The 13,757-nt window shown below is 35.1% G+C and overlaps 2 protein-coding genes across 2 annotated transcripts in view; both read left to right on the forward strand.

Annotated features, from left to right (window-relative positions):
• Positions 1 to 13,757, forward strand: part of LOC137002331 (NLR family CARD domain-containing protein 3-like) — a 105,336-nt gene that overhangs the window by 80,219 nt on the left and 11,360 nt on the right. The window lies entirely within an intron of this gene.
• Positions 5,990 to 13,640, forward strand: LOC137002336 (NLR family CARD domain-containing protein 3-like). Its single transcript, XM_067361901.1, has 8 exons — positions 5,990 to 6,089; positions 6,227 to 6,324; positions 8,236 to 8,328; positions 8,875 to 8,979; positions 9,332 to 9,436; positions 9,592 to 9,676; positions 11,459 to 11,654; positions 11,749 to 13,640. Exons 3-8 carry the CDS (start codon positions 8,306 to 8,308, stop codon positions 13,638 to 13,640), a joined length of 2,406 nt encoding a protein of 801 aa, XP_067218002.1. The 5' UTR covers positions 5,990 to 6,089; positions 6,227 to 6,324; positions 8,236 to 8,305.

A 13,757-nucleotide genomic window follows, 5' to 3' on the forward strand; every position in this document is an offset into this window, starting at 1 on the left:
TCTTCTGTTCCTCCTTACAGAGTAGATTGAGATCTGTGAAATCATCATGAGAGGATCAGAAATCATCAGGTGATCCACAGAAGAGTCTCTACTGTGTCTATGAGGAGAAATAAATGTGTGATTTAATGTGTAAATGTGTTTCATACAGATGGAAGAGACTCTTTACAGTTAAATAAAGCAGCATGAGTATCAGAAACACGTGATATTGAATGATTAATGTTGCTTTAGTATTCAATCAAATGATGGTTTAGTTTTATTTAAAGGTGAAACAGGAGGAAGAAGCTCAGATGAGTCTGTTAGCAGAAATCTTCAGGCTCTTCAGTATCAGGCCAACAAATATAATAATGATTGGATTGAATTCATCCACAATGATTAAAAAGTATCAGATGGACACATAAATGGATGACAAGACTACAAAACAATAACTAATATTCTGATTGAACTAAATCTGTTAAACACTTTATAATTAAATTAATTACCTAAAAATTGTAAGTAGAATCACTGTAGAAGTGTTTTAAGTGTTTGTGAACAGGTAAGGATCTCAAACTGAAGTCGTCTGTATCAAGCAATTGTTGAAAGTGAGAATTTTGAGGATTCAGAGAAACAGAAACAATAACTTCATGTACTGTAAAAAGAATTATGATTATAAATTATAAAACTTAATATTCTTACTGATCATGCTCACTGGAGAAGCATTGTGGCTGTGGAATACCCATAATCCCTTGCTCTTTAATAATTTTGTGTTTACAGCAAAGATCTGTACTGTAAATAACTGGTATTTTGAACTGGAGTATAATTAGTTGATATCAAACCTGTACATTTATTTCTGAATTTGTATATTCCTATTTACATTTATTATTTATATTTATTTGTCTATTACCAAAGATAAAAGAATAAAATTGATTTTAAAAAAACGACTCACCAACCAAACAGAAATAGGACCCCTCTGCAGAAGAATATGTCCATTTGTCTTCAAAACTGTCAAGCTATGTAGGGATTCTTCTCTGCCTCAATGTCTGCCCAAACTTGACAAAGGCTTCCATCAACTCTTGACTGCGCATGGAATAACTCAAAACATCCTTTACCATCGAAGCAATTTATTTTCAGTAACAACTTGATCCTCATTTGCTTTTCTTCACAGGTTAATTCAGATGCTTAGTCAGATGCTTAGCTTAATAATCTAAACATAGAAACATACAAATATATAAATTACTACACACAGCAATGAGATCAGTTAAATACTCATTTAGACAACAAACAAGTACGTGCAGTGGTGTGCGGTCCATATAAGCTGCGAATGCTCTGCTTACCCAAGCCATTCGTGGACTCGGCAATTAATATTAACATTATAAATTACCATTAAATCCCTTGTTTGCTGTCTACCATAAAGCCTACATCAGGGGTGCCCAATCCTGTTCCTGGAGATCTACCTTCCTACAGAGTTCAGCTCTAGCCCAGCTCCTGAAGATCTTGATTAACTGATTCAGCTGTGTTTTATGAGGGTTGGAGCAAAACTTTGCAGGTAAGTAGATCTTCAGGAACAGGATTGGGCACCCCTGACCTACATGATTTGTAATGTGTATGTAACTGTCCGTAATTTATTTATTTGCCAAACGACGGTAATTTTCTTTAAATCTGCCAGTTATGGAGACTTCCGGGTAAGCTTATCTACGGCAGCTTTTGCACCTTTGCGCTTTTGTTCTGGAGCGTCATCATCGTCCCGCATTCTCATTGGTTGGCTGGTCTATGGCGGATTTCATGGCAGGATAAGCTGTGAGTGGATCGCTCACCCAAGAGGAAAAATGAGCTGCTGCCAGATCTCGATCACCGAAATCACACTGTATTTGATACAAAACTAACTAGACTTACCCAAATGGGGGAAAATCATAACTTACACTATTTTCATAGTATTAATTTTCTCCATTGGTAAATTAGCCTAATTTCTGTATGAAAACTGAAAACAAGATACATTGTTTTAGACAGTCCAACTGTAACTATCAGAGGATGTTAATCAATAGTCTGTGCGTTTGTTAAAGTCATCAATTTGCATAATTTCATCTTATTTTTTTAAGAAAACTGATATTTGTATTTTTATAGCCTACTTATTTTATTATAATTACATTCTACTTTTTATTTATAATATACTGCTAATACTAATTATTCTATAGGCCTACTTATTTTTAATTATTAATTTAAAAAGTACTTCTGGCATACATTTAAATTGATGCCATGGTGTTTTTAATTTGTCGTGTCTGATTTAGTGTCCTAAACTGATACGATTAAGGTGAAGTATGTTGTTTCTGTGACAGTACACTACTAAAAATACAGCATTTAGCAAACGCACCTTTCGTGTGTTGCGACTCTGTCGACTCAAACATCACAAAAGCTCTTACAGGTGCTTGTGAAGGCACACAGGTAAATGTAGGTCACTCTCAATAAAACATATTAGAAGTAGCCTACTTTTTGCTGTGTTGCATGTGTCATAAGAAACTGAGTAAACTAACACAGTCTAGAGCAGGGGTGTTCAACTCATTTTAGGTTGATAGTCGGATTAGAAACAAGTGAACAATGTGCGGCAGAATTACCCTTTTTTCTTTTTAACCTTAATGCGCTTGTAGTTGCATTACTATTAATCATATAAACAACAAATTAATTTGCGAGAGAACTAGTACACTGCTCTTTAAAACAGCATTTGTTTTTACAGCAAAAAGACTATTAGATTTATTTAAATTATGCTTTATTTAATATTTTTTATTAGCACCAATTTTTATTTATCATGGCCAATTCCATTTTTTAAGCCCTTAAAACCGGATGGAGCATCGGCGCTCCCATTTGCATGTCTCTCTTTAAAAGCCAATAAAAAGTGAATCCATAGCACAAAAATTCTTTTTGCATACAAATCCAGAGACTTTAAACTTTCATATCAAGCCTCCAACATGCTTCTGTTGCATTGTTTTCATCCTCTAATGAGTCTGAGAAATATGTGTATGCAACAAAAACAGCCCAGCCGCTAACTGAATACAAGTATGTATATTTCACGTGCTCATAACTTCATGAAAACTGCACAGATCATAAAAAATGGCACATCAATATTTAAAGCAGATTCTCAAGATTAAAATGAATCCAAATCAATATAATATATTGCGATGATCACAAGATATTACTCACGGAATGATTTAACATACTTGGCTAAAACATGTCTCTCATCTTTCCGGGAAGCAGAGTGTATCCAATGTTCCCGGACCCATCCATGTTCGTTTTCCAACGTGGAATAACACAAAATAGGTATCATTTTAAAGCTTAGAATCTCATCTTTTGAATGCATCTAACCATTTTGAAAAACTCCTAACGAGTGCTGAGAAGCACCTCTAAACCGAGTTTACCGCCCGTTGGCGCCACCTGGCTGCGGAAAAAATGAACAACAATTTTTAAACTATTCTTTATGCTATCACCACGAAATTTGAACCAGATGCAGCTCACATATAGGAGGGCATCACCAGAAAAGAATTATAATTTTTAGCGATCTTATTGTGTTCCTGAGTTATTCCATGTCAAATAAAAAAAAGAAAAATTATTTTAAAAAAATTATATGTATTTTTTGTCTTTTATCAGCTGTTTCTCAGCAAGAAAATGTCCAAATGTAATTTATATTTTCTTAAAATTTAAAATGTTTTCTATCAAATGATACCTACCTTTTGACTCTCCTTGCTAGTATTTTGTTGTGAGTCTTTACTTTTGTGTGTGTCGCTCAGAAAAAAAAACTCTAAAAAAGCCTTCAGGTCTTAAAGTGCATATTGCAGGTTAAACATTTTTTTCGAAATGAATATATAACCTTGTACAAAAATACCATATAAAAAGGTACTGCAGGGTTTAAAAATGTTTTGCAGGACATAAGGGCATTAATTTAGTAGATAAAGTGACAGTCTCTGTAAAAACCGCTTTTTTTTTCAGCGTCGCGTCATTTTACGTCACTACAGGGAGATGTTCGTAGAGCTCAGTGTTGACTCAGTGCAGAGTACGCTGGTATTCAGTGACAGCGGTCGTGAATTAGTGTGTTTTCTGTAGTTTTTTGTATTCCATTTATCATCGTCATGGTAAATTATTGTGTTTATGGAGGTTGCACAAACTTCAGCCTGTCAGGACATCGAGTCCAGAGGTTTAATAACAAGAAAAAGGACGCTGCTATCTTCCGTGCCAGTGTGTTTTGTGCAGGTGAAGAGACGGACTTCACTTCTGCAACTGCTACGAAAAACGCGTTCATTATATACCGGAGGATTATCATCCTGGCGATATGATGGAGTTCAACATTGTAATACTACTGTAAATGATTATATTAAATGAATAAACTTACACACGCAATGCTTCTTTTCTTCTCTGTTTTCCTATTGTTTATATTGATCATGCTCCTGTTACAGATCCCTTGTCTTCCTGGACTCCATATCCCATTATCCTCCTGTTTCCACACCTGCACTCACTTCCCTCGTCCACTCCTCATCAGCACTCATCACCTGCACCTGGACTCTATTGTCAGCACTCCCCATATATTGCACTCACTCCCTGCACTCCTTGTCCGTTCTCTGTTTATGTTAGATGCTTGTTTGGTGTACTCTGCCTTTGGTTATATTAAAGTCTTATATGTTTGTGGAAATCCGTTATCTGCCTCATCTCTACACCACCAGCCGTAACAGCTCCCTTGAGTTACGTCACTTCCGATTTGGCATTTTTCAGATGCGGAAGTAAAATTCTCTCACAAAAAAAAAAAACGATTCCAGAAGCCTATGTAGCGTATTTATATGTGTTTTTTCAAGAAAATCTATTTAATACATTATTTTTCTATACATTGAATCACTGAAGCTCTAACCTGCAATATGCCCTTTAAAGGGTTAAGCAAATTGGCCGATTCTGGTACTGTTTGCAGATTTTTTTTTTTTTTTAAAGCAAATGTCTTTGTTGTTAATGTTTTCACAGGCCAAACTGGCCTTAAACAAAAATGTGTAGCTCTTTGATATTAGAGGCAAATACTGAATTTTATCACAATCCCAACAAAGATGTTATGAATATAAGCAGTTGTTTTTAATTTAAATTATTGTATAATTTCAAGATTAACAGCAAAAACAGCATTGTCTGACTTTAACTTTGTGAAATTATGCTTCATAAGACACCTGCACAATCAGCAGACGGACTGAATGAAAATGCAAATTCACTCTCTGACAGTAGGTGGCGCTTTTGGAACAGCAGCGATATAGCGTTTGCTTGGTTACTGTTATACACAAAGCTACTTCATACAGAGATGAGAGGAAATGCCATCAAAACTTTTCTGTAGACTGTCCCCTTCAGAGATACATTCATATCAACCCTAATTCAGTATTTATATTATTCTTTCTATATTTCGCGAACAGTGAACTTGTGCAGTATTTTCTCTGCTGGTGCGTCTGTTCTCCTCTTTATGTCCGTATTTAGTGTGCATCTGTGTTAACGTCCTGTTTACAGACTTCATAAATATTTCCATAAATTAAATTTTGGGAAATTATTACAAAGCAGTTTGTTTGCAAGCCCGGAATAAAGATTGACCAAAATAAATCTAAAAACGTTTGGATTTATGGCCAATGGACTACTGCATCTCTATTTATTATTATTATTTTTTAATTATACTTAAAATCACCCCAGATTGGACAGCTTTGCTGTATGTTTGACACCCCTGGTCTAGAGAGAACGTTTATTAGCTATAAACCCACTCGGCGTAACTGCATCGGCCACATTTTTACATGACGCACCACCCAGCACACCCGGTTAAAAAACTGAATAAACCGATAATAAATAAATATATAAACTACCGTTAAACAAAAGGCGCAGTTTGCACAATCTATCCTCCTTGATTGTCTCGTTAAGATGACACAGTTCCAAAAAAAAAAGAGTGTTTTGACCCCTACACCCTTCATCCCTCCGGAGGAAACCATATGGGCGTAGGAATGCGCACTTCCCAATGGAGCGCAGGGAAGGATACTGTGTAAACATGTTTCCCACTGGATTTGATTCATGCGCAGGAGTTTTATATTTATAAATTCTCTTCTTAGAGGACAATACTGCAAGTAAGTTTTAACATATTCTTGATTACAGTTAATTGTAATTATTATGAACTTGATATTGTATATGTAAGCGTGATTTAAATGTGAAGTTACAGAAGTGTTCTTATTATTATTGTTGTTTATTCTGCTGCTCCGAACAGATGAAGAATCTTCCAGAAATTACCATCTTTTGAAGGCCACGGATGATAAAACGAAAATTATTGAGAAAGAGTTGTTGAAAACGAGTAACTTTATGAAGGTTTCCTCCCATTTTCTCTTCCGTTTTGCGCTGTTGTTTTTGTGATGCGAAATCGAAAGTATTTTTGAACCAGACATTTACAGCAAACATGTAGATAAAGTAGACATGTTTTTTTTTTTTTATTATTGGATCGAATATTTCAGTTCATATATATTAATTATGACTAATAGTTATACAGTATGACCATGATAATTTAGGTTACATTTTCCTCAGTTATTTTAGGATCATTTGAAAGTAATGAAATCAAAATCAAGTAATGATCAAATGACAAACGATTCAACAATTAATAAAGATTGGGTAAATATGATTGTAAAATGATATTAATCTGCAATAGAGAATATAATAAATTGTGTTAAAAAATATTTAACCCTAAAAGTTAAAACTTATGTAATTCAATTGCATATAAAATTTCCATCCAATTTAAAAAGGTAACTTTTACTTAAGCTTCCCCATCATGTTCAGTTGACTTGAATGAATTAAATAAAGGTTATGTTAACTAATAAACTGCAATTTAAGCTTGTGTAATACATAAACCTTACTCTTTTCAAATAACTTATTCTTGCTTCCTTTATATAACTACCTTACATTTCTTTATTTATATTAAATAAATGGTCAAACACGTGTTACATTTATAAACATTTATTGTCACAGTTGCTCCAGGAATAAAAAGAAACATCCAATCTGACAAACAAAATAGAACATAATGCAGTATTTCACAAATTAAGGTTTACTGCAGTTTTGTGCCTTCTCCCAAACTAACACAATGGTGTGCCAACAAGTTCATAGATCAACAAGGAACCAAATTTCAACATTAAACATTATTTTCACATATTCAATGTAATATTGGGATCTCACTGCATAGCATGGTAATCAGTTTGTGCTTTCGCTTATCTGAAACTTGATACAGATCTATAAATGGTTACATCCCTTGTAAACATTTGTTCAAACAAATAAACAACCAGGACACTTGGGGGGGGGGGAAGAAAAGCAATCTGAAGGATTATATTTTACTTGACATATAACAGGTTTTCTGTTGTCCGTCACATTTCAGCATTTAGTCATTCAGTAAGTGTCCTACTCACAAGTTAACTTCCTGGACAAGGGCTAACATCTCTGTTAAAGGGTTTATTCGCCCAAAAATGACATTTCTGTCATTAATTCCTCACCCTCATGTCACTCCAAACCCCTAAGACCTTCGTTCATCTTCAGAACACAAATTAAGATATTATGTGTGTACAACATCAACTGCGTAGGAGACTGACATGAAAAGGGAAGTCATTTTTTTTGTTATTTTGTTTTGTTTAGAAAAAGTATTCTCATCTCTTCATACTATTAAGGTTGAACCACTGTAGACATGTTGACTATTTTAACGATAAGTCAGACAGTAGATCACCATTGCCAGTTTGCCGCCTTCAGCTGTTGTTATTTGACTCCAGACTCCAGTGAGCATTTGCATTATCATTGCTTATGGCAACAAATTAAGTATAGTTTATGTAATTTGATCAGGTTGGTCTTGAATCCATTTCATTCATGTTGTATAAGAGTAATTTGGAATAATAATAGTTATTTTATACGTTTTTAAATACATTTTATTTGAATTGTTTGCTTGATTTCAATTAGTGGCAAGAATATATATATATATATATATATATATATATATATATATATATATATATATATATATATATATATATATATATTTCCGTTCCCAAATGAATTCATATTTAATCCATGAATCAGTTAAACTCATTAATTTGAAATGATTAAGATCATTCAGTTATTTTACATGTCAATATATTTGTTTGTAACTCACTTTATTTTATTGATTGTTGTTTCTGTTGTTGGTAACTCAGTATTCTTCATTGTGTTCTTCAATAATTCTTCATCTCTGTGAAATCGTGCCATTTCCAGGTTGAGTGATTGATTGATTGATCTGTGTTCAGTGTCAGTTTATCTGAGCGAGGAAAGGACTCTCTCTAAGATGAGTCTCTCAGAGAAACACAGGTAACACTGCGTCTGTTTTCACTTTAAACTCTAGTTTCTGTTTTACTGTGAATAACAAAACTCTAGACATTGTTTTATATTGGAAATGCTTTGAACAACTTCAGATTTAAACTTCTTAAATTAACTCTGACATTGTCTGTAAAGCACCATTTGCTCTATATACAATATCACAGTTAATAATTTGTTAATTACTAATCCAAATACATGACTTTGGTTTTTTGGTCATTTAATTTAATTGAAGTTTGCTAACAAAACTGTGTCACACAGACATTTCTACTCTCCATTTCTGTCGATAAACAAAAACTTGACATGTTCTCTTAAACTAGAGTCAGGTATTTTTAACATATTTAATCTCACTCATGTACATTTAAAGAAATCATTAATCCAGTGTGAGCCAGTAAAATAAAATAATCATTAATTATAAAACTGTAAATTGTTTGAGTGTGTGTATTTCTGTGGAGGATTAGATAAAGACACGGATGTGTTTCAGACACAGTTTATCCTCCTTTTCTAAAGTGTTTTTCTCTCTGTTCTTTGTGTCATTAGTGTGAGATCAGGATCACATGTGTCCAGCTCTGTGTTTCTGAAGAGTGACCGGTCAAAAGGTGATCCACCAGACTTCAGTGAGAGAAAACCATCATCTAATAAAAGGTATTTTGTGTGTTTACATTATAGTGTCTCATTATTTGTTCTCAGTGGTGTATGTGATTGATCTTGACTGAATAAAACAATAATTCAAAATAAAACTCAATTCCTGGGAACCTTATGGAGCTCATTCCAGTAACACAATTACACAGACAGCCACAAGGAGGCGTAAATTCACTATGGAAAATAGATCATGCAACTAAACATGTATATATCTATCTATCCAACCATTATCATAAATGAACGAATTCACAGCTATACTGCATTTAATTACTATTTGCAACATTAAACCTTTTCAAATGAGACTAAAGTATCTCCTGTAGTAAAGTGTTTCTCTCTCTGTTCTTTGTGTCATTAGTGTGAGATCAGACTCACATGTGTCCAGCTCTGTGTCTCTGAAGAGTGATCAGTCAGAAAAACATCCACCAGACTTCAGTGAGAGAAAACCATCATCTGATAAAAGGTATTTCATGTGTTTCTAATATTTGGTCACACACTGACTGTGTTTAGAAGTTGTAAACATTTTAGATCAAGTATTTATCAGAGTATTCACAGCTAATGCTTTATTCTCTTTCTGTAATATTTTGACTGGATTTTATTTGATTTATTTGATTACAGGCTTCAGTATGAGACATTAGACTCAGACGTTCAGACTCACAGGAAACACGAGAGTTTCACAGACAATCTCCTGTGGATCTTCCAGGTAGGAAAACACATTTTCATAAATGTTCAATATTTATAACTAGTAGTTCAATGGATCACAAAACTCACGGTTCGGATCATATCACAGTTATTAAGTCACGGATCGGATCATTTTTCGGATCAGCAAAAAAACAACAAAAAAAAATTGGTGGGTGGGGGGCATTTATTACTTAGCCCACTTTAACTACTCTGATACCACAGCAGAAACTACTAGCCTAACTAATACATTATTAAAGGCAAGTGAACAGACTGTAAAAAGAACAAATACTGTACATCAATTACAAGCACAGATAAATACAACATAAAGTTAAAAATAAAGTATAAGGTCTAACTAGTATTAATTTTCGTGTACAGAAATGTAGTAATTAAATGTAAAATGACACTATTCACTTTATAAATTTAATATAGATTAATCTTTGTTAAAGCTGTGTTTTGTTGTTTGATTTACATGACAGACAACAGCAGGTATTTATAGGTTGCTGTCACTTTAAGAGTAAGACTCATGCACGCTCACATCCGATAGATACACATCCGAATTCTCACCTCGTTCAATTAAGATATAACCGAATGTGTTTACGAGAATATTTGCCAAGAGAGGTATTTTGACTGACAAAATGCGTGCATGTGTCCATCCAAGTGCATTGAGGACACGAAAGAGAAATCAGTTTGGAGTTCGCGAGCGATCTGAAACGCGCATCTGTGTGTATGTGTGTGTGTGTGTGCGTCTGTGTGCATCGATAACAGCGCTGTGTGCAATACCGAAATATATCCTCTTTTGCCTCTTCTAGCGCTGGAATGGTTTTATATCTATTTAATGTGTAAACACATGCAAATGATAACCTTTCACTCTATTGCGGTTAAACTTGCAATTGATCTGCGAATCACATGCGTCCCGAACCGCGGGGCTTGGTCCGTACGGGTCACGGATCAACAACGATCCGTTTAACCACTATTTATAACCAACAAATGTTATTGAACAAAGAAAATTTATTTAATTCCTCTTGATCACTTTTTTTTTTTTTCCTTTTTAAGCAAAACTTTTAATTTTTCTATTTGTTAAAAATAACAGCTGGTTAGCATGTTAGTCTTTTAACTACAGATATTGTAATTATTGAATAAATAGTGTTAACCAAATGTAAATACAATTTGGTTTAAATCAAGGCTCTGAAACGGTTTAAGGAACGAAAACAAAAAACAGAAACAAATGAAGTTTTAAGAGAAACAAAAATCAAATCAAGTTTAAAAGCTTATTTGAAATTAGCATTAACTGGTTAATAATGTTGTTTCATCAGATTAGCAGTCAACCAATCGTGAATTCAAATAGTACGGTCTATGTAAAAGTGACGTTGATGCATCAAGCGAGAGTGAAATGCACAGCTGTCAAATCATCACAGTTAAGATGCAAGACAATGTGCTGCATTAGCTGTTGGTGTGTTTTGAAACCAGCGAAAATTGTTGAATGGAATTTTCTGAGAGCACTCTTAGAAGCTTTAGGAATACAGGACCAGTTCTTTATTTACCCTTATACTGCAAACAAGCAGAGACAGTCTCTAAAATGTGTGCAGCACTTGACTCACAATTGATGCGGTGTAGCACCTGTATGAGGTTTGACGACACTTTCAGGATGCACTTGAGTTATGAGGTTTAGTCACAAGCTCTTAGAATAAATTTTAATTCAAGCTCTAGTATAAATTATAGACAAAAAAAAGTTTATTATTTCCAGTTTTTAAGCCCTGGCTTAAATTGTGTGATTCTGTCTTTTTTTTCTTACTTTTGTTTGCAGGATCTTGAGACCAAAATAATCACATTTCTGAAGAAAGAGTTGGAAAAGTTCAAGAAAATATTACAAAATGAGAACACACAATACTTAGTGAAGGACTTTAATGAGAATGGATGCAGTACCAAAGCAGCAGCTCTTGATCTCACACTACATTACTTGAGAGAGATGAAGCAAGATGAAGCTGCTGATGCTCTAGAAGGTCAGAGACTCATGATCATCTGTCTGATTGACACTTATAAATGTAGGAGAGGAAATTAAGATTAAAACTATCTATTTTCTGTTCCTGTGTTTAGTTGAGCTACTCTTCATTCATCAGCTCAAATGTGGCCTAAAGAAGAAGTATCAATGTGTGTTTGAAGGAATTGCGAAGCAAGGTGACTCCACACTTCTGAATAACATCTACACAGATCTCTATATCACTCAGGGTGGCAGTGAACAGGTCAATACTGAACATGAGGTCAGACAGATTGAAGTGGCTTCCAGGCGTCATGAATCTGAAGAGATACAGATTGAATGCAGAAATTTGTTTGAAGCTCCTGAACAAGACAAGGAGATCCGAACTGTACTGACAAACGGAGTCGCTGGCATCGGAAAATCAGTCTCTGTGCAAAAGTTTGTTCTGGACTGGGCTGAAGGAAAAGAAAATCAAGATGTCAAATTATTATTTCCTCTTCCATTCAGAGAGATGAACTTAAAGGAGAAAGAAAAACTAAGTTGGATGGACCTTATAACTCAATTTTTCCCAGAGACAAAAGGACTGAACCTTACAAAAAATAATAATTTCAAAGTCCTGTTCATCCTTGATGGATTGGACGAATGTCGCCTTCCTCTGAAGTTTGATCGTAATGAGACGTGCTGTGATGTATCGTCACCAGCCTCTCTGGATGTTCTCCTAACGAACCTCATGAAGGGAAATCTGCTTCCTTCTGCTCTCATCTGGATCACCACCAGACCAGCAGCTGCCAGTAAGATTCCTCCTGACTGTATCGACCGGCTGACAGAGATACGAGGATTCAATGATGCACAAAAGGAAGAGTACTTCAAGAAAAGATTCACGGATCAGAATCAGGCCAACACAATCATTGATCATGTTAAAAAATCAAAGAGTCTCTTTATCATGTGCCACATCCCAGTCTTCTGCTGGATTTCAGCCACTGTTCTCCAGAACATTCTGGAGGAGAAAAGAAATAATGATGTGAAAATCAATCGGGCTGATAAGATCTCTAAAACACCGCAGGAATCAAACACTGAAGACACTCCCAAGACTCTGACACAAATGTACACACACTTTCTCCGCTTTCAGATCCAGCAGAGCCGCAGAAAGTATGATGGAGAATACACAGCAGATGTTTCCTGGGATAAAGACTCCATCCTTTCACTGGGGAAACTGGCATTTCATCAGCTGGAAAGAAACAACGTGATCTTCTATGACACAGACCTGGAAGCCTGTAGTATTGACGTCTATAAGGCATCAGTGTACTCAGGCATGTGTACCCAGATCTTTAAGGAGGAAACAGGGATCACTCTTGGTACCATGTACTGCTTTGTTCACTTGAGTATTCAAGAGTTTATTGCAGCCCTTTATGCACATCTGTTTCTAGACATCAACAAGAAAAGTGTGTTTGATCATGAGTCTAAAGGACAGGAAAACAAAAATAAAAATTTGTTTAAGACTCGTTATGCACATCTATTTCTAGACATCAACAAGAAAAATAAAACAACGATTGATTTTCTCAAGACTGCAGTGGACAAGGCGCTCGAGAGTGACAGTGGACACCTGGACCTTTTCCTTCGCTTCCTCCTCGGTCTGTCACTCCAGTCCCATCGACAACTCTTACGGGGTCTGTTGACACAGGAAGATGACATTGACCAGAGCAACAAGGAAATAGTTCAGTACATCAAGCTGAAATTAGAAGATAATCTGCCTGCAGAGAGATCCATCAATCTGTTCTACTGTCTGAATGAACTGAACGACCAAACTCTGGTGAAGGAGATTCAGACCCAGCTTAGCAAAGGAAGTCTCTCATCTGGTGACCTTTCACCTGCCCAGTGGTCTGCTTTGGTCTTTGTGTTGTTGACATCAGAGGAAGAGCTGGAGGAGTTTGAGCTTCAGAAATTCAAGAAATCAGACGAGTGTGTCATTAGATTATCAGCAGTCATCAAAACCTCCAGAAGAGCTCTGTAAGTCATTCAATATATTTTGTCATGTTTTGCTCTCTTGATCATCTCATCATTGTATTAGCTCATACTTAAATTCATACATTTTATTCAGACGTTCAAACTGTTTAAAAAATGTGTGATT

Source organism: Chanodichthys erythropterus, chromosome 16, assembly GCF_024489055.1.
Source record: "Chanodichthys erythropterus isolate Z2021 chromosome 16, ASM2448905v1, whole genome shotgun sequence".
Classification (NCBI taxonomy): domain Eukaryota; kingdom Metazoa; phylum Chordata; class Actinopteri; order Cypriniformes; family Xenocyprididae; genus Chanodichthys; species Chanodichthys erythropterus.

Excerpts from the sequence above, each read along its gene's own strand:
- LOC137002336 (XM_067361901.1), top strand. The coding sequence starts at position 8,306 with ATGAGTCTCTCAGAGAAACACAG. Across the intron at positions 8,329-8,874 it reads AGTCTCTCAGAGAAACACAG|TGTGAGATCAGGATCACATG; the intron begins GTAACACTGCGT and ends TTGTGTCATTAG. Across the intron at positions 11,655-11,748 it reads AGCTGCTGATGCTCTAGAAG|TTGAGCTACTCTTCATTCAT; the intron begins GTCAGAGACTCA and ends TCCTGTGTTTAG.